This window comes from Halichoerus grypus, chromosome 8 (assembly GCF_964656455.1).
Source record: "Halichoerus grypus chromosome 8, mHalGry1.hap1.1, whole genome shotgun sequence".
Classification (NCBI taxonomy): Eukaryota; Metazoa; Chordata; class Mammalia; order Carnivora; family Phocidae; genus Halichoerus; species Halichoerus grypus.
Window position 1 is genome coordinate 117,457,081 of NC_135719.1, and position 23,306 is coordinate 117,480,386.

The 23,306-nt window shown below is 33.8% G+C and overlaps 1 protein-coding gene across 8 annotated transcripts in view; it reads left to right on the top strand.

Annotated features, from left to right (window-relative positions):
* FUT8 (fucosyltransferase 8) overlaps positions 1-23,306 on the top strand; it is a 324,832-nt gene that overhangs the window by 135,192 nt on the left and 166,334 nt on the right. For all 8 annotated transcript variants that reach the window (XM_036120194.2, XM_036120190.2, XM_036120191.2 and 5 more), the window contains one exon: positions 16,598-17,026. In XM_036120194.2, coding sequence (XP_035976087.1) covers positions 16,824-17,026 — 203 coding nt within the window. In that variant the 5' untranslated portion in view covers positions 16,598-16,823. The remainder of the gene's footprint in view (positions 1-16,597; positions 17,027-23,306) is intronic.

Genomic DNA, 23,306 nt, shown 5'->3' on the forward strand with positions numbered 1-23,306 from the left:
ACCTGAGCCGAAAGCAGACACTTAACGACTGAGCCACCCAGGCGCCCCAGTAATTATTATTTTTTAAAAGATATTTATTCAGAGAGTGTGCGTGGGGGGAGGGGCAGGGGGAGGAGAGAGAGAACTCAAGTAGACTCTGCTCTAAGCATGGAGCCCAGCATGATCTCATGACCCTGATATCATGACCTGAGCCAAAATCTTGAGTTGGATGCTTAACTGACTGAGCCATCCAGGTGCCCCCAAAGCAATTATTCATAGATATGTATTTATTGCCATTTTGTTATTTGTTTTGTTGTTGTTTTTGGAGATTTTCTATGATCCTTTCTTGTCTTTGATACTTTTGGTTTCTCCTTTACAAAGAGTCCCCTTTAATATTTCTTGCAGGGCTGGTTTAGTAGTCATGAACTCCTTCAGTTATTATTTGTGTGGGAAACTCTTTATCCTCTCCTATTCTGAATGATAACCTTGCTGGATAGAGTATTCTTGGCTGCAGATTTTTCCCATTCAGCACTTTGAATATATCATGCCACTCCCTTCTGGCTTGTTAGGTTTCTGTTGAGAAATCTCCAGCTAGCATTATGGGTTTTCCCTTGTATGTTATGGATTTCTTCTGTCTTGCTGCTTTTAAGATTTTTTTCTTTATCACTATATTTTGCAAGTTTAATTATAATATATCTTGGTGTTGGCCTGCTTTTGTTGATTTTGATGGGAGTTCTCTGTGCCTCCTGGATCTGTATGTCTGTTCCCTTCCCCAGATTAGGGAAGTTTTCTGCTATTATTTCTTCAAATAAATTTTTGGCCCCCTTCTCTCTCTCTTCTTCTGGGACTCCTATAATACAAATGTTATTGCGTTTGATGTAATCACTGAGTTCTCTAAGCCTATTTTTGTGTTGCATAATTCTCTCTCTTGTTCAGCTTCATTATTTTCCATTATTTTGTTTTCTGGGCTCTGCAACTTATCATGAGTTGGCTTGAATGCAAGTGTTTGGTTTGAAATTATTTTTGGATATATTTCTTTCTGAACATCTAGTTTGGACACTTCCTATATATAAAAATAAATGAATAAACATATGAAAATGACTTTGAATCTTAGTTTTAATTCTTCTAAGGCTTGATTTTAATTTTATTTTGCCTAGGATTTTAACTATAGGTATTAAATAAATATATGCACACTTGGGTAATATTCATGCATTCAGGTTTTCATTCAATAAATACTTTATAAATAATAAAGGGCTTGCTCTGTTTTAGGCACTGTGCTCTAAGTCCTTGTTCTACTACTTCATACCTTTTAGTATTGGAAATAAATAAGTCAGTAAGTGTTGTGATAGAGAATAATAGAGGATGGTGAGTGCTTTTTAAAAAAGATAAGGTGTTGTAGCATTTAGGGTCCCAGTTTTGTTCTGGAACCTACCCTTAGGGTTAAATCCTGATTAGTCTAAGCCATAATGGTAATCCCATCCCACTTGTCAGTGATTGATTTTGTGAGGCACAGGTGAGTCAGTCCTGCATAATAAGATGTGCAGATCTTCTAGGGGATACTTCTGTCAGTAGTTTCTTCTTCCTTAAATTGAGATGGACTAAAGGTGATTTCCAATTGTTCTTTGGTAATGTGTGTACCATAATTACATGTAGCTGGGATTGAGGCAGCCAACTTGTTCATGAAGAATGCTAGCCTTAGGACAGAAGCTGACATGCCAAGGGGATAGAATAGAAAGATGAAAATAGATTTTTGGAGTGATTAAATAAACTAACTTTTTGTCTACTGAGAAAATTTCCTTATTTTTAAAGCTATTTTGAGTTAGAGCTTCTCTAACTTGTATCCTAACATGTCATAATCGATACAGTTTATCAGGGACTATCTCTGAAAAGAGGTGACATTTATTTAAGTAGAGATATGAATTATAAGAATGAGCCAAAGGAATTATAGTTCAGGTAGAAGGAACAGGAAGAATGACGGTGCCATGATAGGTAAGAACTTGGCAGAAGGCTAGCATACCTACTTTCTGATGACCAAGGGAAAAATAGTAGTAACTAATGCAAATCACCACTACATATATTATTTCATGTAATCTTTACAATTATGTGAGGATGTACTGTTATTCTCATTTTATAGTTGGGTAAACTGCCTATATATTTATAGCCAGTCATTAATTTGAAATGGTTGCTGTTTCTACTCTATCATGCTGCCAATCAAGTATATATTATGTAATACTGGATAATCAGATAAAATGGTAAGGTATACATTTTATTTGAAGTTTTTAGTATTACTACTTTTCAGCAGTTTTAATCTATTCAGGCCAAAGGTACAGATGCCAAGGCCAGATTTCTGGACCCATTTGAATAGTACAAATTAATTGCATCAGTAAACACAGCCTGGTGTGTTATCTTGAATTAAGCTGAGTGAGATACTCCTGATGGAAACCTCATAAATGTGATTATTTGTTTGCACTTCAAAATGAGGAAGATTAATTTCTAAGATATTGGCTGGTTTCAGTGAATTTAAATAGAGTATTTTGTGCTTAGGTATTCAGGATGGCTAGCATTTTAAATTCATATGTGCATATACTGTGACCTTACTGATAAGCAGTGTGAAAGTATGATCGATGACTCTGGAAGTCATGAATGAAAATTGAATTTTATAGTCTTGGTAGGGGCTATATGAAAATTTCCTTTTCTGTCCTCTCCTATTCTCCCCCTTCCCCTCCACTGCCTTCTTGCCTCCCATTCTACTTTCTTCCTCCCTGCCTTTATTCTACATTTCAGTTTAGTTGGTTACATCAGTGCTTTTTACCATAATAAAAGTTGATTTCAACTAGCATTAAAGGGCCATATTTATGATACTTTTTTTTCCTTGTTTTTTTCTACTTTCTTAAATTAATAAACACATAATTTTATAAACTTCCCTTTTCCATAGGGAGGCTAGACAGTAAGTGGTAGTTTAAATAAATTATATATAACAGTACTTAATTTAAAAATGAATTTAGATCAAATGGGAAGATATTTAAAGTCTTGGGTATATGTTAATCTAGAATTGAATTCTGTATGTACAGGGCTTTTAAAATATTTGTACTTTTTTTTTCTTTTTTTCCCCCCAAGATTTTATTTATTTATTTGAGAGAGAGAGTACATGAGAGAGAGAGAGAGAGCATTTTGGGGGGGGGTAGAGGCAGAGGGAGAAGCAGAATCCCTGCCAAGCAGGGAGCCTGACTCAGGGCTCTATCCCAGCACCCTGAGATCATGACCTGAACCAAAGGCAGACACTTAACCAACTGAGCCACTCAGGTGCCCCCCCCCCAAAAAATATTTGCACATTGTAATTGATAACTAGCTTTTCTCCAGAAGTTTTATTTATATTTCCCTTTATCAACCTGATACATTTAAAATGCAATAGTTACACTTAACTTCTGCTACATTATAGTAGTTATTAATTAAACTTGTTAAATAAATGATTTTCTTTTCTGTTAAATTTTTCATTTCATTACAGTGAATTACTTCAAGAAGTAGTCTGTAATAATGATTTGGTTTTTCCACTTTCCAGTTAAGAAAGTAAATTCTTCTAAAGATGATAACTCTCTGAACTATATATTTTATAATGATAATAACTAGTATATATTTATTATAATTTAGGGAATCATTTGAATATTTGTGATTATTTCTTTTGTTCTGAGAGAAGGTTAGGCTACTAAGAAAACTGAACACAGTTTATGGTTTGTTAATTATATTACTAGTTATTTGAGTTGATTCTTACTGTTTTTGAAATGTGTGCAAAATACAATTTTCACATTAACATTTGGATTGAAGTTGATTATATCTATAGAATAATTACCTTTGGAATTTTTTCATTAAAAAAAAAGAATGTACAGTGATTTTGCTGAAAAAACTCTTCCATTGAAACTCAAGATGCAAGCACATAATTTAGCCATTTAATGACTTAGCAGCCTCCAATTATTGACATTGCCAATTACATTCACAAAATGGAGATAGTTTAAACTTTCTCTTAAAATGTTTGTCAACTGTATTGAAACATAATTTACATCAATAAAATATACCCATATTAAGTGTACAGTTAGATGATTTTTCTCAAATATATACCTTCATGTAGCTGTCATTCCCCTTTTTAGTCAGTCACCTGCTTGCTCCCTGGCCCTTTGTATTAGTTTCTTTGTTCTAGAATTTCATATCAGGGTGAATTTTTTTATCCCTGGTATCTTTAGCCAGACATGTTACTGAGATTCATCCATGTTATATATATTAATAGTTCGTTCCTTTTTACTGTTGAATAATATTCTAGTATATGAATAAGTCACAATTTGTTTATCCATTCATGTGTTAGTAGATACTTGGATTTTTGTGAAATTTTGGCTCTTATAAATCAGCTGTGAACATTCTTGTACAAGTCTTTGTATGAACATATGTTTTCATTTCCCTTGTAAATACTTAAGAATGGAATTGTTGAGTTATATGGCAAATAAACATTTAGCTTTTATGAGACTGTCAAACTTTTTTTCCTTTTTTCTTTTCTAGAAAAATTTATGTAAAATCGCTGTTACATCTTCTATAAATATGTTTGGTAGAATTCACACATAAAGTCATATGGGCCTGGAGTTTTCTTTTTGGGAAAATTTATAAATACGAATTCAACATCTTTAATGGTTATGAGCCTATACAGCTATTCAGATTGTCTACTTCTTCTTGATTGAGCTTTGGTTATTTCTTTTAAGGAATTTGCCAGTTTCAGGTCTGGCTTTGTACTTGTTGACACAAAGTTGTTTACAGTATACCCTTATTATCTTTTTGTAGCATCTGTAGTGATGCTCCCTCTTTCATTCCTAATATTAGCAACTTATGTCTTCTTCCCCCCCCCCATTAGTTCAGCTGAAATATTATCAATTTTATAGGTCTATTCAAGGGGCTTGTTTTTGGTTTCATTGTGTTTTTTTCTATTGCTTATCTGTTTTATATTTCATTGATAGAGTTTACATTTTGAATCCTTTACCTATTTCACCAAACTTTCAAATACTGTCATACCTCTTAAAAGATAATGTAGGAACTTTAAAATAATACCATTCCCTTTTCTGCCTGTCATCCTTTATTATTGTCATACACTTTATGACATTGTTACATGTCCCATAATACTTTGTCATTACTTTAGTTTTAAAGATTCAAATTTATTTTAGAAGAAATTAAAATGAGGTTTCATTTATACTTACCATCCATTTTAATATGTCTGTTTAGATCCATTGTTTATATTCACATTTCCATCTACAATCAGCCTGATAAGCACCCTTTTACATATATCTTGTGGTATCTGCTGCCAACAAGTTCTTTCAGCTTTTGGTTACTGAAAATATACTTGTTTTGCCTTTATCTTAAAAAAAAAACACAACTTTTTATTTGGAATAATTTTAGAATTACAGAAAATTTGCAAAGAAAGTACAGAGAGTTTCCATATACTCTTTGCCAGGTTTCCCATCTTACACAGCCGTGGTAATTTGTCAAAACTAATAAATTAACATTGGTACAATATTATTAACTAAATATTATTACAGATCATAATGGATTTCACCAGTTTTCTTCTGGTGATATTGTAGATCCAATCCAGGATACCATGTTGCATATAGTCATTATATCTCCTTGGTCTTCTCAAATCTTTGACAGTTTCTTGGTTGTTTCATGTTTTTCTTATGACCTTGATAGTTTTGAAGAGTACATTCAGGTCAGTTGGGGTTTGTCTAGTATCTTTCTCATTATTAAAATGGATTACGGGTTTACAGATAAATACCATAAAGATGATGTACCCTTCTTCATTACCATTTAGAATTGTTCCATCACTGTAAAAATTTCCCCTGCAGCCCCTTTGTAATCTGCCTCTCCTTGCATCTTCAATTCTTAGCTACTGCTGATCCATTTTTCATCCTACTTTTCCATCTTTCATAATGTTAAATAAATGAATCACAATGTGCAGCTTTTGATTCTTGCTTCTTTCACTTAGCAAAATATATTAGAGATTCATCCATTTTATTGTGTGGGTCAATAGCTCGTTCCTTTTTATTGCTGAGTAGTATTCCATTGTTTTTGACATATCAGAGTTAAATTCATTCACCTGTTAAAGGCTACCTCAATTTTTTTTCCAGTTTTTGCCTATTATATGTAAAGCTGCTATAAACATTTAGTATCAGTTTTTATGAGAACATAAGCTTTCATTTCTCTTGGGTTGATACCTAAGAGTGGCAGTCTTGGGTAAGTGTAGTTTTAACTTTGAATCCTAAAACTAAAACTTCTTTAAGAAAACATAGGAGAAAATATATGGGACCTTGGATTTGGGATTGAATTTTTAGGTATAATACCAAAACCACAATTATGAAAAAAAAAAAAAGAATAAATCGTATTTCATCAAAAAATTTAAAATTTTCTTGTGTGCAAGACAGTGTTAAAAGAATGAAAAGGTAAGTCACAGACTGGGAGAAAGTATTTGAAAAATCACTTATCTGGTGAAAGATTTGTATCTAGGATATGTAAAGAACTCTTAAATCTCAACAGTAAACAAATAATCTAAAATAAAAATGGCAAAAGATCACAGTAGACACTTCACCAAAGAAGATATATGGATGGCAAATAAGCACAAGAAAAGAAAATCACTTGCTTAATGTCATTTGTTATTAGGGAAACTGAGTGCAAATTGAAACTACATCAAGATACCACTCTACAGCTATTTTAATTGCTTTTAAAAATTAACAATATCAAATGCTAGAGAGATTGTGGAGTAACAGGAATTCTCATTCTTTGCTGGTGATAACTCAGAATGAGCATCCACTTTGGAGTACAATGTGGCCTTTTTTTTTTTTTTTTAATAAATATACATTTTCCTTAGGACACAGTAGTCCCGCTTGTAGGTATTTACTCAAGTTAAGTGAAAACTTAAGTTCATAGAAAACTGCTTTTATTTTTGAAAATATTTTCACTGGATAGCAAAGTGTAGTTTTACCATTTTTTAAAAAATTTTAGCAACTTTAAAAGATGTTCCATTGTCCACTAGCTTGTACTTTTTTCTGAGCCCCCTGAAATTATTTTTACCATGTATGTATTTTTTTCATGACTATTTTTCCCTTCTAAATTGTGATTTTATTTTTATTTTACAATACATTGGAAATTCTGCATATGCCTAAGACTCAGCTTATTTTCAGTGTACATTACTTTAAGTTTGATGACAGGTTTTGTTCTGAGAAGTCCTTTTTCAAACTGAATGTCAAAATGGGGAAATGCTGATAGATTCTAACTGGCCCTGAAGCTAATGATGTAAATTGCTTTCTTGCTAATGATGATAGTTACTCTATGGTGATACAGCTGTGGGGAAAGCTGTAAAATACCATAATATCTAAAGATAAGTGCATTTGTCACCATATATAGTTATAATTTTCTTTTTCTTGTGATGAGGGTATTTTTTTATTGGTCTGTCTTCAAGTCCATTGTACTTTTCCTCTGTAGTATCAAATCTGCTCTTTAATCCTTTCCAGAGAATTTAAAAAACTTTCAGATTTTTTTTACTTATAGAAGTTGCATTTTTGTTGTAGTTTTTATTTTTTCAGTACAGTGATTTTTTAATTTAAATCTTAGTATATATTTTTAGTAGTTGTTTTAGTTTTCTTGTGTTCCTTCATCATCTCTGTCTTAGGGGTTTGTTTTAAATTGACTGATTTTCTTCTTGGTTCTGAGTCACATTTTTCTCCTTTTTGACATCATGGTAAAAACACGGTTTTGGGGGGGGTAAAAATAATTCATAAGTTATTAAACCATATTTCTTTTGGTGGGCAATTGTGGTTTTTTCCAGTTTGGAGCTATTGCAAAAAATGTTGTAATGAGTAGCCTTGTAAAATGCATTTTGTTCATATGTTAAGACACATCTTAGTATAAATTACTGCTAGTGGAATTTCTCATCAAAGGAATGTTTTTACAGAAATACTTGATGTATAATGCCATATTTCCCTTTGCATAGTGTATAAGTTTATACATACTTGTATTGGTTAAATAAGTGCTGAATTATTTTTGAGTTTTAGAAGACCACCCTCTTATGAACTTGGTTCATAGTGGAACAAGTCTTTGTTCTGACTTAGTTAGTTCTATAGAATATTTTTATATACTCATCTTTTGCCCTTAGCATTGAAGTGAAGCCACTTGAATGTGATTCTTGGAAACATCATTTGCACATAGTCAGATGCTAAAGGAAGTCGGTATTGGTCATTTTCTTATTGTTAGATATAAGAGCAGTCAATTTGACAGTGTTATAAATGGTACTGCATTTGTTGTTGTTTTTCACAGAATGATTAAACTAGTTCTGTTTTTAAGAAATTAGTTGGTATAGTTTATAGTCAGTTTCTCACTGTATCACTCAGTATGTTAGTTGCTGCAAGAAGAGGCTTTTTTGAGGTTGTTTCTGTGGAATTACTTCCCTTTGCAATTAGAATCCACTGGAATATTACCTCTTGAGGGCAGAGCTTCTCATTTGTCTTATTCACTGCTACAACTCCAGTGCCTAGGACAGTGTCTTTTATATGATAGGGACTTATTAAGTATTTTTCGAATGAATGAGTGATTGAATCATGGTGCTTTATAGAATTAGGTAAAATACATGGTAAATTTGTTCCACTTGTTCTCCATTTCAAATGTTGATTAGAACCATGCTATATATTTTAAAATAAATAATGTGTAAATGGCTACACTGAGTGAAGTAACTTATTTAGAAGGTAAACTACTCATGCCATCTCTCAAATGTGCTCCCTTCTCTACCGCAGCTGTGAAATTTTCCCGTCTTCTCAAGATACTAAATTCTCTCCTCTCAGAAATCCCAGAGTAGTCATTTATATCAGATATCTTTTGTTCATCCTTTCTGTTTTGTATTTTGAATTACAATTTCATTTTTGTCCTATTTTATCTCCACTATTGGATTTTTTATACTTATTTTTATTTTCTAAATTATGTGTTGCTCTGGGGAAATGTTGGCTGACACTTAATGAGTTGATGGAAATGTTCTATATCTGCACCATTCATAATGGTAGCCATAGGCAAAAGTGGCTATTGAACATTTGAAATGTGGCTACTGTGACTGAGGATAAATTTTTAATGTTAATTCTAGTTTAAGTAGTTGCATGTGGCTAGTGACTATTGAAGCAGACAGGGCAGCTCTAGGGCTTACAATTTACATTTTTAAGTTACCAGTCTAATGTGCAGTGAGAACTTTATGACAGTGTTCTTCCATTTCCTCCCTCCTCTCCTTTTGTGTTTTGTCATCAGATATTCTACAGATATATAAACCTAGTGATACATCATTGCTATTTTTGAGTTAGACATTATTAAGTTAAGGGAAAATATGTCTTTATTTTCTTTAGATTTTTACCATTTCTGGTGCCGTTTCTTTGTGTAGATCCAAATTTCTATGTAGTATCATACTTCAGCTTGAAGGATTTTATTTAACTTTTTTTTGTAGTGCAGTTTTGCTGGCACAGACCATTTTTCAGCCCTTTTTTTTTTCCTGGAAACTATTTTTGAAAGATATTTTCACTGGTTATAAGTTGACGTTCTCCCCACTCCCGTCCCCCCCACCCAAAAAGTTGTTGCTTCATTGTCTTCTGGCTAACATTGTTTCTGATAAGAAATGTGTTCTCATTCTTTGTTTACTTGTATGTAGTTTTTCCCCCAGCTACCTGTAAGATTTTCTATCTTTGTTTTCAGCAGCTTTGTCTACATTTTAAATTTATCCTTCTAGCAGTTCTCTGCATTTCTTGGATTTGTGTTTTATCATTCATTGATTTTAGAAAATATATTTTTTGCGTCATTATCTCTCCTCTTTTTCTGTAACTCCAGTTACATATGTGTTAGATCATTTGATAATCAATGCTCCCACAGATTTTAAATTTCTTCTTTTTTTCTTCTTTGGGTTTTATTTTGGATGATATCTAACGACCTCTTGTCATGTTTGCTGATTAATTTTAACTTTTGTCCAGTTTTCTGATAAGCCTGTTGAAGGTCCTCTGATATTTTCTTTTTGTTAATTTGGTATTTTATCTGCTGAATCCTCCATCTATTCATATATGTTGTCCATACTTACCTTAGATTTTTTAATATATTAGTTATAATTATTCTGAATTTTCTGTCTGATAGTTCTAACATCTAGTTCCTTTATGGGTCTGGTTCTGGTGTTTGCTTTATCTCTTGAAAATGGTTTGTTATATCTTGCTTTTTTTATGTGTCTCATGATTTTTTGTTGCATGCCAGACACAAGTACAGAGCTGTAAAGACTGAGGTCAATAGTATTTATGCCCGGAAATAGGTATTTTTCCTTTTGAGGCTGTTTGTTTATGTATGGATGGGGAGTGAGTCATTCCAGTCAGTGATTAAGTTGGGTTTGTTTTGTTGTTGTTTTTGTAGTTGTTACCTTCGCTGAGTCAGAGACTTAAAATTTTTGGAGTAGTGGAATGCTCTTACCTCATTCTTAGTGTGGGGCCTGGAGTGCTAAGATTGCTCAATATTCTAGTCCATCCTTACTAACCCTTTCCATGTCTTTGGATGGCTGCATCACAAGATAATCTCTCTCAATGTTCTTTGTAATTTTTGATTAGTTGTTGGAGAGTGTGATGTTTATTTTGTTGTCTTTCTTGAAAGAATGTTGAGTTTTGTTTTGATAGGCATTTAGTTTACTTTTAGATCACCTTGATCCTTTTGTAGCTTGTTTTTAAGTTTTGTTATAGCTTTTGTAAGCCTTTTCTTAATTCTATGGCTAGAGTCATTAAACTCTGGCTTATGAGCTATCTATAGCCTATTTTTATATAGCTTTTGAGCTAAGAATGGATTTTACATTTTTAAAGGGCTGTAAAGAAACAAAAATAAAAACAAAAAATATGTGATAGAGGCTGTATGTGTCTCACATAGCTTATGGTATTTATTATCCTGCTCTCTAGAGAAAATTTTCTGATCCCTGACCTAGGGCTTACTTAACCCTAACTTCTTTTTTTTCTTGATTAATTTATTTTATTTTTTAAAATTATTAATATATAATCTATTATTTGTTTCAGGGGTACAGGTCTGTGATTCATCAGTCTTACACAACACACAACACTCACCACAACACATACCTTCCCCAATCTCCATCACCCAGCCACCCCATCTCCCCACCCCCAACCCCTCCAGCAACCCTCAGTTTGTTTCCTAAGATTAAGAGTCTCTTATGGCTTGTCTCCCTCTCTGGTTTTGTCTTGTTTCATTTTTTTCCTCTTTTCCCCTATAGTCCTCTGCCTTGTTTCTTAAATTGTGCATATCAGTGAGAACATATGATAATTGTCTTTCTCTGATTGACTTATTTCTCTTAGCATAATACTCTCTAGTTCCATCCACATTGTTGCAAATGGCAAGATTTCAATATTTGATGGCTGTGTAATATTCCATTGTGTGTGTGTGTGTATGTATATATATATACACACACATAAACCCTAACTTCTAACTTCTAAGATGTTTTATTTCTTGGCTTCGTACTGAATGCACCAGGTTTTCTATGTGGCATTGTTTCATTGTTTTTGGTTGGAACTCATAGGTTTTCCCCTTTATAGAATCTCTGAGAGATACTCACTTTTCAGTTACCTAGTATTTAATTTATCTTTTCTTGATAATTGTTCTTTGCCAGCCTCATAAAGTCTTATGCATGCAGAGCTTAGTATCCTATACACATTTTTGGATCCTTTTCTCTGGGCAGCTCCCTTCCCTTCAGTATACTGACTTGTAGATTCTCTCCCCCTTAAACTTCTTAAACTTCAGTCTCTAACTTATCACTTCAGGAAGACAGCTGTGCTTTGCCTGGGTTCTCCACTTTTGTGTGGGTGTTCAGTAAATTTTAGGCAGAAAGCTAGAGTGATTATAGGACTTAACCTTTGATTGTTAACCTTATCCCAGACATCACAATCTTGTCTGGCTATTGTCCAATCTCTGAAAACAGGTTTTCTAAATATTTAAGTTTTCTAGTTGTTTATATCTGAGGGCAAGTCTAGTACCAGTTATTCTGTCGTGGTTAAAAGTAGAACTCTGGTCAGCAAACATTAATAAAAATGCCTTTAGACTTCCAATATAGCATTAATCTAATATTTATTGAATTGCTTATTTGCTCTAAATTGAGTTTAGTTTTTATAGTATTTGTAAGATGTGTTAGCAGGATGTATAAGAAAACATGATTAAGATTAAATTCTGTCTGGTATCTTGAATGCCGGCTCTGTGCCTTAGACTTTGTACAACTTGCTGGGGACAGAAAGAATAACACATGAACTGAAGACGAGGCACTCAGCCCCAGTAGGAAGTAGGCATGTATACTAATTATTGTTACCTAACAAATCACCCTAAGACTAAGTGATTTAAAACAATTATCTGTTGGTCAAGAATCTGGGCATGGCTTAGCTAGATCTTCTGGCTATGGTCTTTCAAGAGCCTGAAATCAAAATGTGGACCAAGTTTCAGTCACATTCAAGGCTTGACTGGTGCAGAATCCATTTCCAAACTTACTCACATGGTTGTTGGCAGATTCTGCTCCATTCCTCATGGGCCTTTTCATATGGCAGTATCAGAGTAACAAGAGGAGAGAATGGGAGCAAGATAGAAATATGTGTTTTGTAAACTTATCTCAGAAGTGAAATCATATCACTTTTGCTGTATTCTATTTACAAAGCAAGTCACTAGGTCCAGCCCACACTCAGGAGGAGTAGATTACACAGGGCATGAGTACAGGACACAGCGATCATTGGCAGCCATTTTAGAAACTGCCTATAATAATATGTGGTATATAAATTATACAAAATATTATAAATGGATCTATAAAATAACATAACAGCATTAATATATGTAGCATAATAACAATTTGCTAGTGATATGCTAACTGCTTCCAATAGATTATTTTATCTAAGCTTTTTCTAGTATTCTGTGGGAGAGGTAGTATGTATTATATCCATTTTACAGATAAAGAAATTGAACTTCAGTAAGGTTACTTTGCTATGATGTAGTAGAAAGAAGATTCTAGTCCAGGCTTTGCCTATTCTACTACCCATATTTTTAATCTCTATATCTTATCACCATTAAAATACTATTACCTTTTATTGAGCACCTCTTATGTGCCAAGCATTATAGTAAGTACATTATATATTAACATCATTTAAGCCTCACAGTAACTTTATTAAAGCTCTGTTTTGCTGATTATATACTTTAGCTTTCAGATTCAAGAAATTACTTTGAAAAATTACATATATTTTTTTGTTTCAGAGACATTAAGCAAATACAACCCAAAGAATCTCTGTAAATACAAAAAAAAAAAATCATTTAAATACCTACTACCTTAAAAAAAAAAGTGGTATTCACTAATTAAATAAATTTGTGGAAGGAAGCCTGACACATTTCAATCCTTATAATATTCTGCAGTATATATATATACATACATATATATATGTACATATATATTCTGCAGGTGAAAGGTGGTATGTGAATCTCAAACAGGAATGAATTTATAAATACTTAAAAAGAAAACAACCCACTCCTAGAAGAAATCTCAACAAACACTACTATATAAATTTTAGTTAGAAATTAGCTCATTGTAGTTAATGTTGAAATATTTTTACTAATGAATTTGAAATATTTTCACTAATAAATTCTTTCACAAATTGAGTGGCTTTCATATCAAGATCTGTACATATTTTCTTCAGTCATCCCATTGTCTTTGAGATATGAATCTTTTAGATGAGGAAAATAAGACAAAGTAAAGAGAAATTATTTTCTCATGTTTGAAAGGTACCATAAGTAGATGTTATGGTCTTTTAGACCAGTTTATTTTAATTATTTGAGGGTGTCTTGTAAGGTATATGTTGACAATAGTAAATCCTAAAGCTTATGGATGACTATTTTTGAACCATTTTCCTTATAATAATAGAACTGTCTTACTTTCTACATTCAGATTTGCTTTCGTAAGTGGGGCAAAAATGCAGTTGAAGCTGATGTGCATGAATTATGTCATATGTCATACTAGCATATGTCATGTGTGACATCCTTCACTCATTCATTCACTTATTTATTTATTTATTAAAAAATGTTATTAGTACCTACTAAGTGCCAAGCACTGCTCTAAGTACTTGGGATACATCAGTGAACAAAATGGATAAAAATCATGGAGTTTACATTTTGACAGACATGGTTCAGACAATAGGCTGATGCTATTAATTAAGAAAATGACCATGTTTTGCTCCTACAATAATTTTTAATGTATTTTTACAACTCATGTAATATGTAGTAATTTAATATTTTGGTATTTAATATTTTGGTTATTTTTGATAGTAGTTTATGAGAATTTAAAGTATTTTATGTAACAAAATTTATGATTCTGTAGACTTTTATTTCTGTTTAAGTTATATTATACTTTTGCTGGCTTTGAGTATTATAATTTTTGTTGTAATTTTAATAAACTGTTACAGCACATCTTTTTATTATTTAAATGATTCGTGTTTAGAAAGCTATCTTTACTTTTGTTTATCACAGTTATCTTTCTTTTTTTTTTTTTCATCACAGTTATCTTTCTAAGTTAACTTTTGCTATGAAGGGAAAGATTAAAAAATTTAAAACCTTGGGGCACCTGGGTGGCTTAGTCGGTTGAGTGTCCGGCTCTTGGTTTCAGCTCAGGTCATGATCTCAGGGTCCTGAGATCAAGCCCTTCATGGGTCTGTGCTCAGCATTGAGTCTGCTTGGGATTCTCTCTCCCTCTCCCTCCTCCTCCCACCCTCCACTCCCGTGTGTGTGCTCTCTCTCTCTCTCTCTCTCAAATAAATAAATAAAATTTCTCTTTACTTTGTCTTATTTTCCTCATCTAAAAGATTCATATTGCAATTCATATCTTATTGGTATAGCTTGGAATTAACTAGACTATATTATAGGTTGGCATATGTTATAACAGCAATTTACAGTGTTGCATATGTTGTCACAAACAGTATTATTAACTCAAATGTTAATAGTTAAGCTTCTTTTGCTGACTTACTGAATTAAATCCATCCCTTAGACCATCAGAGTGGATTCATTTTTTTTTTTAATTTACTTTTTAACCAGGAAGCCCTGAATATCTGCATTTTTTCCACATATGAAAAGTAGACATCTTATGACTGATCTTTGACCTGAAAGGTTGAGTAGTCCTTCATCATTCTTATGTTTTAGTGAATAGATGGGGGTACCTGAGATTAGAGGAACAGGGTTTTGGGAAAGGATTTTGAGGGAGACAAGAATGAACAGTGGCGTCACTAACAAGAATGTTCTCAATAGGCTTAAGCATAGTTATTAAAGCAACAGACAAAATGCCAAGTTTTCTTTTGGATTATTGCTTTTTTAGTTGGTTTTCAAACAATTCTCAGTACAGTTCTTTTCATTGTGTGTTTTAACTAGTGTAAACTGGTAACAATGAAGAAAACAGTGTAGGGATAGGAAGGAAGTAGAACACTTGTTTGAAGAGATTTGCTTTTCTTTGAATACTTGGCCACTTAAAAACAGCTGAGATTTGAGGTTCAAAAGTAGGAAAATAGCAGCTCTGTGCTAATTTTTGAGGCCTTTTCTCCAACTTTTCTGTCTAGTTTTTAATAACTGCTTAATTAATGCTCAAGTGCCCATCACATTCAGTCTTCAATATAGAAACTATTTCTTGTCTTTTCTCTTTTTTACAAGGAACTCTGTGCCTAGAGATACAACTTCTCTTATAAAGCTCTGAAATTATCAAATGGTGTTAAAGTTATATCTTTGCGCCTACAATTTTTTTCCTTAGGGAAAAAGCTGTTTTGCTTCTAAAGGGTATTCTAAGCCTGCTGATGAAGTGACAAATGAAACCCACAGCCAAGCCTGAGAAAGCATGTGCATGTGTAACTTAAGATGCACAGTGACTATATAACTGATAGAGACTTATATTGCAGTTATTGGTATTTTTTAATAAATTCAAGGAAGGGAAAATCTAGCCTAATCTATATGAACCTTTGCTTGTGATATTTGGAGTGGTTACCAGCTGCTTAATGGCTGTGATAACCTTTGCTTAGTTAATATGCATGTCACTTTTAGAATTTATCAGTGACAATTTGCCTGTCACTTGCAGAGCTAAGTAGTGTAATGGCAGCTGAGCAGTGAGATGGAGGGAGATGGAGTCGAGATCTTATAGGAATGAGAACATGTTTCTGTTGAGATAATGGAAACATTGGGCCGAAATATGTAGTTGAATATATTTTGTTTGGTTTTGATTGCTTATTCAAAGATACAGTCTTTTGATCTCCATGTATTATCTATTGCACAATGATGTAAGAAGGAAAAGTGATGATGGCACTTAGAGGACTTTCAAGTTTAGAGCTAATTAATTTATCTGGTAGAGCCCTGGTATACATGAGTGATTTAATACGCAGACGTAAAAGCTTTTGCTTTTTACTTATTATTAGGCTGTTAGATTATTTGCCAGCCTGTTGACCAGTCAACACCAGTGTGTTTCCTTTAACTCCATGAATATCAGCATATGGTATTTTGCATATCCTAAATAATTTAAATACATTTCTTACTCTTTCCACAGCATGTAGAGTCCATGAAGCACAGGACAATAAAGCTTCCTACTCATACCACCAGGAGGATCTCTTTGAAAGATTCACTACAGGACTACCAGAGACACCAATTTGTCTGAAGCATCATGTGTTGAAACAACAGAAGGCAACTACTTTTGCACTAGCTAGAAACAGAGTTATGATGTTTTCATTTCTTTGAGCTCCAGGAAGCCAGGGGAGTGAGTTGAAAATCTGAAAATGCGGCCATGGACTGGTTCCTGGCGTTGGATTATGCTCATTCTTTTTGCCTGGGGGACCTTGCTATTTTATATAGGTGGTCACTTGGTACGAGATAATGACCATCCTGATCACTCTAGCCGAGAACTGTCCAAGATTCTGGCAAAGCTTGAACGCTTAAAACAGCAAAATGAAGACTTGAGACGAATGGCTGAATCTCTCCGGTAGGTTCTAAAAAATTGAAGGAAGAGTGATGAAGTACTGTACTTTGTTTATAGTTGCAGGGCTTCATTCAACTATTAAAAAATACTTAATGATTTCTATAAACTGCTATTTTTGCAAAAACTTAAATATTTTATTGAGATACTTCTTATACCAATGATATCTCTATATATTTAACATAGAGAATTTTTCCAGGGTGTCAAATCTTATTTTATATATTATATATTAATACATATTAATTTCTATATTAAAATCTGAATTTTAATATAGAAAAACCATGCCATTTAATTTGCTTTTATATTTCATTTATAGTTATCTTCAGCATTTTGATAATTTTGATACTAAACATTAAAAACAAACTTTGTATGATTTAAATTAGTGCATATTAAAATTTTTATTGTATGGACAATAACAAAGACATTTATAATAATTGAGAGGCTGAGTGAGTCTATAACTTATTAAAATGAAGAAACAAAAATTCATTGCTAAATAAAACAACTGGATCTGGAATCTAGGGAATTGTTACTGTTGCTACTTCTAGTCTGTTAAAAAATGTGACATATATGTTAGAAGCTGTTTGGAAAAATAAAATCTTATATTTTCAGGGAACAAATAATTCCTAAATTCTAATTCCTCTGCTTTATATATGAAGGTGATTATCTATTTAGTGCTTGCTGTTTCTCAAGCTAGAGTTTGAAGATTTGAGATAAAGAGTTGTCATTACTCTAGAGGTGGTAATTGACCCTAAGGGAAGTAGTGTAGAGAAAAAGAGCACAGAGTTCATTTCTTTTTGAGAAAGAAGAGAGGAAGAGTGCTGGATTGTGGAAGCTGAGGAGCATTCTGTGAAGGAAGAATATAGTTGGCAGTGTCACGTACTCTAAGGCTTTAGAGAAGACTTCTTTGGTTCTCCCATTCCCTCACCTCCCCGCCACCACTGCCCTTGCACTCTTTTAGAACTTACTTTTTTCTCTCAACTTTTTTCTTCACCATTATACTATTTTTGGCCCTTTTATGTTCTATGGAGGACAACACCAGGTGTTAAGAATTTTACACAATGAAGGAAAAATTATTCCTGTCATTTGTAGTAGTACCATGTGGTAAAATATAAAGTAACCAGGGATTAGAAAGTGGACAGATAACTTCTTGAATTTATATATCATTTTGTTTCCTTTTGGGTGGGAGCCTGGGAGTATCATGGAGAAAGTAGAGTCTCACTTGATGATTTGTTACGAGATTCAAAGATTGCTAATTTAGAGGTAATAGTAGCTATCACTGATGGAGAGTTTTATCATGTGCCAGGTATGCGCCAAGGGCTTTGCATGGATTATCTCATTGAATTTCATAAATTTCCTTATGAGATGCTGGTACTGTTTTCATAACCATTTTACAGATGAGGAATCAAAGGAATATTAAAGAATTTAATTTTTCTTGAGGTTATACTTTCACAAGTGGTGGAGCTTCCTTTGCATCCTGGCAGTATGACTCAAAAGCCTGGGCTGTGATGAGGTGTATTGCCTCTGTGAAGAGAAACCAGAGAGAAGTCAATGATTCAGAAATCTCAACTAAAAGTCTCATGTAGGAGATCACCAAGAGCAGCTGCTGCACTAGTTGATTTTGGAGTATGCTTTGATTATAGTAAAATCTTGTTCTACATCCTGGGATTATTGCTTCTTGGTAAAGATTCTGCTTCTTAACAATTTAGGCTCATATAAATAATTGATTATTTTTCTCCTCATTTCAACTTCAATACTGATACTTCATTTGGCTTATTTCTGACTGCCAAGTGTCTTGTTTTTATTGTTTGAAAGAAAGCTTGCCTTTAATAATAGTTGTTTCTTCTGCAGAATAATCTTTGGGTCTCTTAAGTCAATTCTTTTTATCCTTTTGTGTTGAAATTAAATTCTCAACTACTACATTCAAATATAGAGACAACTTGTAAGAGCTGAGACAGTATGTCATGCTGTAATACTGTAAATACAATCTGAAAACAGACTGAGTCCATTTTTATATATAGATAGATAATTTTAGGAAAATAAATAAGTAATTCTTTTCCCTCATTAGGGAAGAAAACCTCCTCAGGCCCTTCCATCAACTTTACGGGTAGGGCCATTTGTGTTTCAGCCAAAAGGATTGCATTTTAGAGGCCCTAGCATAAAAGTAGAGGTGTTACTGACATTGGTGATTTTTCCCTCTCATTTTAACATTTTGTACCCAATTTGCTATGTCTTTTTCTCAGAAGAAAATGTGTTCGTAAGCTAGACTAAAAAGGAGTAATTCATATGTCTGTAAAACTAGGTCAATTCTTTGGGATGAGGCATATGGATTGGATTTGGAAAGAGGCTTGAAATTACAGTGTTTAAGAGTTAGGACAATAGTTTTAAGAGCAATTAACCAATCCACCAGCTAGAATTTGCTAATTTTGTTGATTGTACTGCACATTTAGAAAAATAATCATTATTCTAGGGGATGCAGATGTTTAAGTACAATATTTGGGAGGTTCTATGTGTGTGTGTCTGTCTGTGTCTGTTTAATTCTGACTTATTGATGAATAATTTCTGTACAGTAAAATTCATTTTTTTCAGCATGTAGGTCTATGAATTTTGGCAAATGCTTATAGTCGTGTAACTATCACCACAGTCAAATTATGGAAGAATTCTGCCTCCCACCAGAATTCTGTTGTGCCCTTTTGTAGTCAGATTCTAGCCTTACCTTCTGTCCCTGGTACTGATTTGTTTTCTGTCCTATATTTTATTGTGTTCTAAAACATCATATAAATAGAATAATGTAGTATATAGCCTTTTGAGTCCAGCTTTTTTCATTTATAATGTACTTGAGACTCATTAACGCTGTTGTGTGGATTGGTAGTTTTTTTCTTTGTGTATTATTTTAATTCCTTTTTAATACTGAGTAGTATTCCATAGTATGGACATATCACAGTGTTGTCTTTTTTTTTTTTTTCTTTTTTAAACGCATTGACCCTTGAAGGTTGTTAGGGTTGTTTCTGTTTTTTGGCAATTACCAACAAAGCTGTTACAGCATTTGCTCTGTAGGTTTTTATATGAACATAAGTTTTTATTTCTCTTGGGTAAATATCTAGGAGTGGGATTGCTGGGTCATTTTAGTGTATGTTTAATTTTTTTAAGAAGTTGCCCAAAGGTTTTCCAGTGTTCGTATATCATTTTGCATTCCCACCAGCAAAGCTTGAGAGTTCCAGTTGCTCTCACTCTTGCTAGTATTTGCTATTGTAAGTTATTTTTATTTTAGCTGTTTTAACAGATATGTAGTATTATCTCACTGTAGTTTCAATTTGCATTTCCATAATGAATAATGATGTTGAACATACTTGTTCATGTGCTTATTTGCCACTCTTTAGTGAGGCATCTGTTCACATTTGTTACCTATTTTATTATTTTTTATTTATTTGAGAGAGAGTGAGAGAGAGAGAGCATGAGCATGAGCAAGGGGAGGGGCAGAGGGAGAAAGAGAAACTAACTCCCTGCAGAGCAGAATGCAGGGCTAGATCCCAGGACCCCAGGATCATGACCTGAGCTGAAGGCAGATGCTTAACCAGCTGAGCCACCCAGGTGCCCCTGTTACCTATTTAAAAAAATTGAGTTTTCTTACTAAAATTTGTTTTCTTATGATTGCATCTTTTTAAAAATTGGGTTTAGATTTAAAATTTTAAATATATATGCATATATGATAAAGTAAAAACTCTGTGGCTTAAAACAATTTTTTTTTTCTTGATTATTTAATTTGCATTGTCCTCAGTGGAGTTGTTTTTCTAGTTTGGGGTCACTCTTGTGGCTGCTGCATTGTGGTAAGACAGTCCAGATGACTTCACTCGCATGTTTGATGATTAGTTGGGACCATCATTTGGTTCCCTTCCATGTGGCTTCTCCAGCAGTATAGCCCAGGTTTCTTATGTAGTAGTGTTCTAAGAGGGCAAGAGCAGAAACTGCAGGTCCTTTTGAGGCCAAGTATCAAAAGTCACACAGTGTCACTTCTGCCACATTTTGTTAGTATATGCAAGAGAAAGGGACACTCTGTATTCAGGGAAGAGAGGGAAGAACTGCATAGAATTTGTAGCCATATTTAACCCACCATTCTCATCTCCAGAAGTAATCACTTAGGTCAAATCATTGTGGTCCTGACAGCTGGAGTTTAGTTTAGACTTTGTTGATAGGTAATAGGGAGCTATAGTTGGGCTTATAGCAGAGGAATGACACATTGAAAATGGTTGAGTAAGATACAGATTTTCAGGTGGATTGCCTCACTGGACTGAAATTAACTAGGAAACATAGTATTAATCTAGACATGAGGTGATGCTCACCTAGATTAAATTAATGGTTGAATTTGTTGGCTCGGGAACCAAGGTACATCTGCTTATTTCCCCATGTTTTCTGTATGCTCTTATTTGGTATTCCCCAGACATCCCTTTCTTACTTGTTAATTGCCAGCACATTAGGTGAACATGTGGTAGGCTTTCTTTTAAAAACTTAGAGATAATCACTTTCGCAGCCTGCCACCCTACCGGAGTGCCTTTCCATGCTTCATGTTTGTTTTATCTCAACCTTTAATAATGTGAAGTTACTGTCAGTTCACAGAATCTTTGCTTCTTGGAATTTGAATCTGCCACTTTGCCTCTCAGTCAGGGCTGACATTTAGCAGAAAATACCTAGAAAATTATTGAAACTTGTTCAGAAATCCCTTGAGCAGTGAACCTTAAGTGGGCCAGATGTCAGAACTGGATAGAACTTGTAAAATCTAAAGAGTACTTAATTGGCAGTGTTCCTTTTAACTTAAATCCTTTTTGTTCTAGGTTCATTTATTTTTGAGAGTACAACTTTAAAAAATTCAAACGTAACTTTGTCACCAATTAATAAGGTTGTTTGTTTGGTCCAGGAAAACCAAAGACATTTCTTCTGGAATTTAGACGCTAGCTAAATTTACAAACCACAAAGAATATATAATTAATTAATGGCTTATCTGTTTTTCTGAGCTACGTAGTAATTTTCCCAGATGGATTAGAGCCAAAGCATGACTCTTCTGATGGAAAAATTTGACTGAGGCAACAGAAGCATGGAACGCTGGCATAGGTAGAAAGGAAACTGATGTAATGTTTCACAGGTCATATTTTACTTCTTCTATTTGAGAAACTGGTATTAGAAAGTGGGGGGGGGGATGCCTTTGTTCCTATTGGTTGATTGGAAAATTTGCTCTAGGCTGTCTTCTCTGTAACTGCTCATCTGTCATGTAGAGAGTGTACTTATATTCCTAGAGCAAGTGAATGGATTGGAATGTATAGGGCACCTGCCGTCTACCTATAACCTTCCCTTATATATGTGGCTTTTATTTTTGCAACCCTGCATCCTTTATTCCTTATGCTATTAAGAGTGTCTAATTTTTCCTTAGGGACAATACTGCTTCCCTATGTGAGAATATCTTTTTTTAAAATTTTATTTATTTTATTGTGTTAGTCACCATACTAACTAGTCATCATTAGTTTTTTTTTAGTTTTATTGCCTTAAACTATTTTAAAAATTTTTTATTGTTATGCTAATCACCATACATTACATCATTAGTTTTTGATTAGTGTTCCATGATGCATTGTTTGTGTATAACACCCAGTGCTCCATGCAGAACGTGCCCTCTTTAATACCCATCACCAGGCTAACCCATCCTCCCACCCCCCTCCCCTCTAGAACCCTCAGTTTGTTTTTCAGAGTCCATCGTCTCTCATGGTTCGTCTCCCCCTCCGATTTCCCCCCCTTCATTCTTCCCCTCCTGCTACCTTCTTTTTTTTTTTTTTTTTAACATATATTGTATTATTTGTTTCAGAGGTACAGATCTGTGATTCAACAGTCTTGCACAATTCACAGCGCTCACCATAGCACATACCCTCCCCAATGTCTATCATGCAGCCACCCCATCCCTCCCACCCGACCCCCCACTCCAGCAACCCTCAGTTTGTTTCCTGAGATTAAGAATTCCTCATATCAGTGAGGTCATATGATACATGTCTTTCTCTGATTGACTTATTTCGCTCAGCATAACACCCTCCAGTTCCATCCACGTTGTTGCAAATGGCAAGATCTCATTCCTTTTGATGGCTGCATAATATTCCATTGTATATATATACCACCTCTTCTTTACCCATTCATCTGTCGATGGATATCTTGGCTCTTTCCACAGTTTGGCTGTTGTGGACATTGCTGCTGTAAACATCGGGGTGCATATACCCCTTCGGATCCCTACATTTGTATCTTTGGGGTAAATACC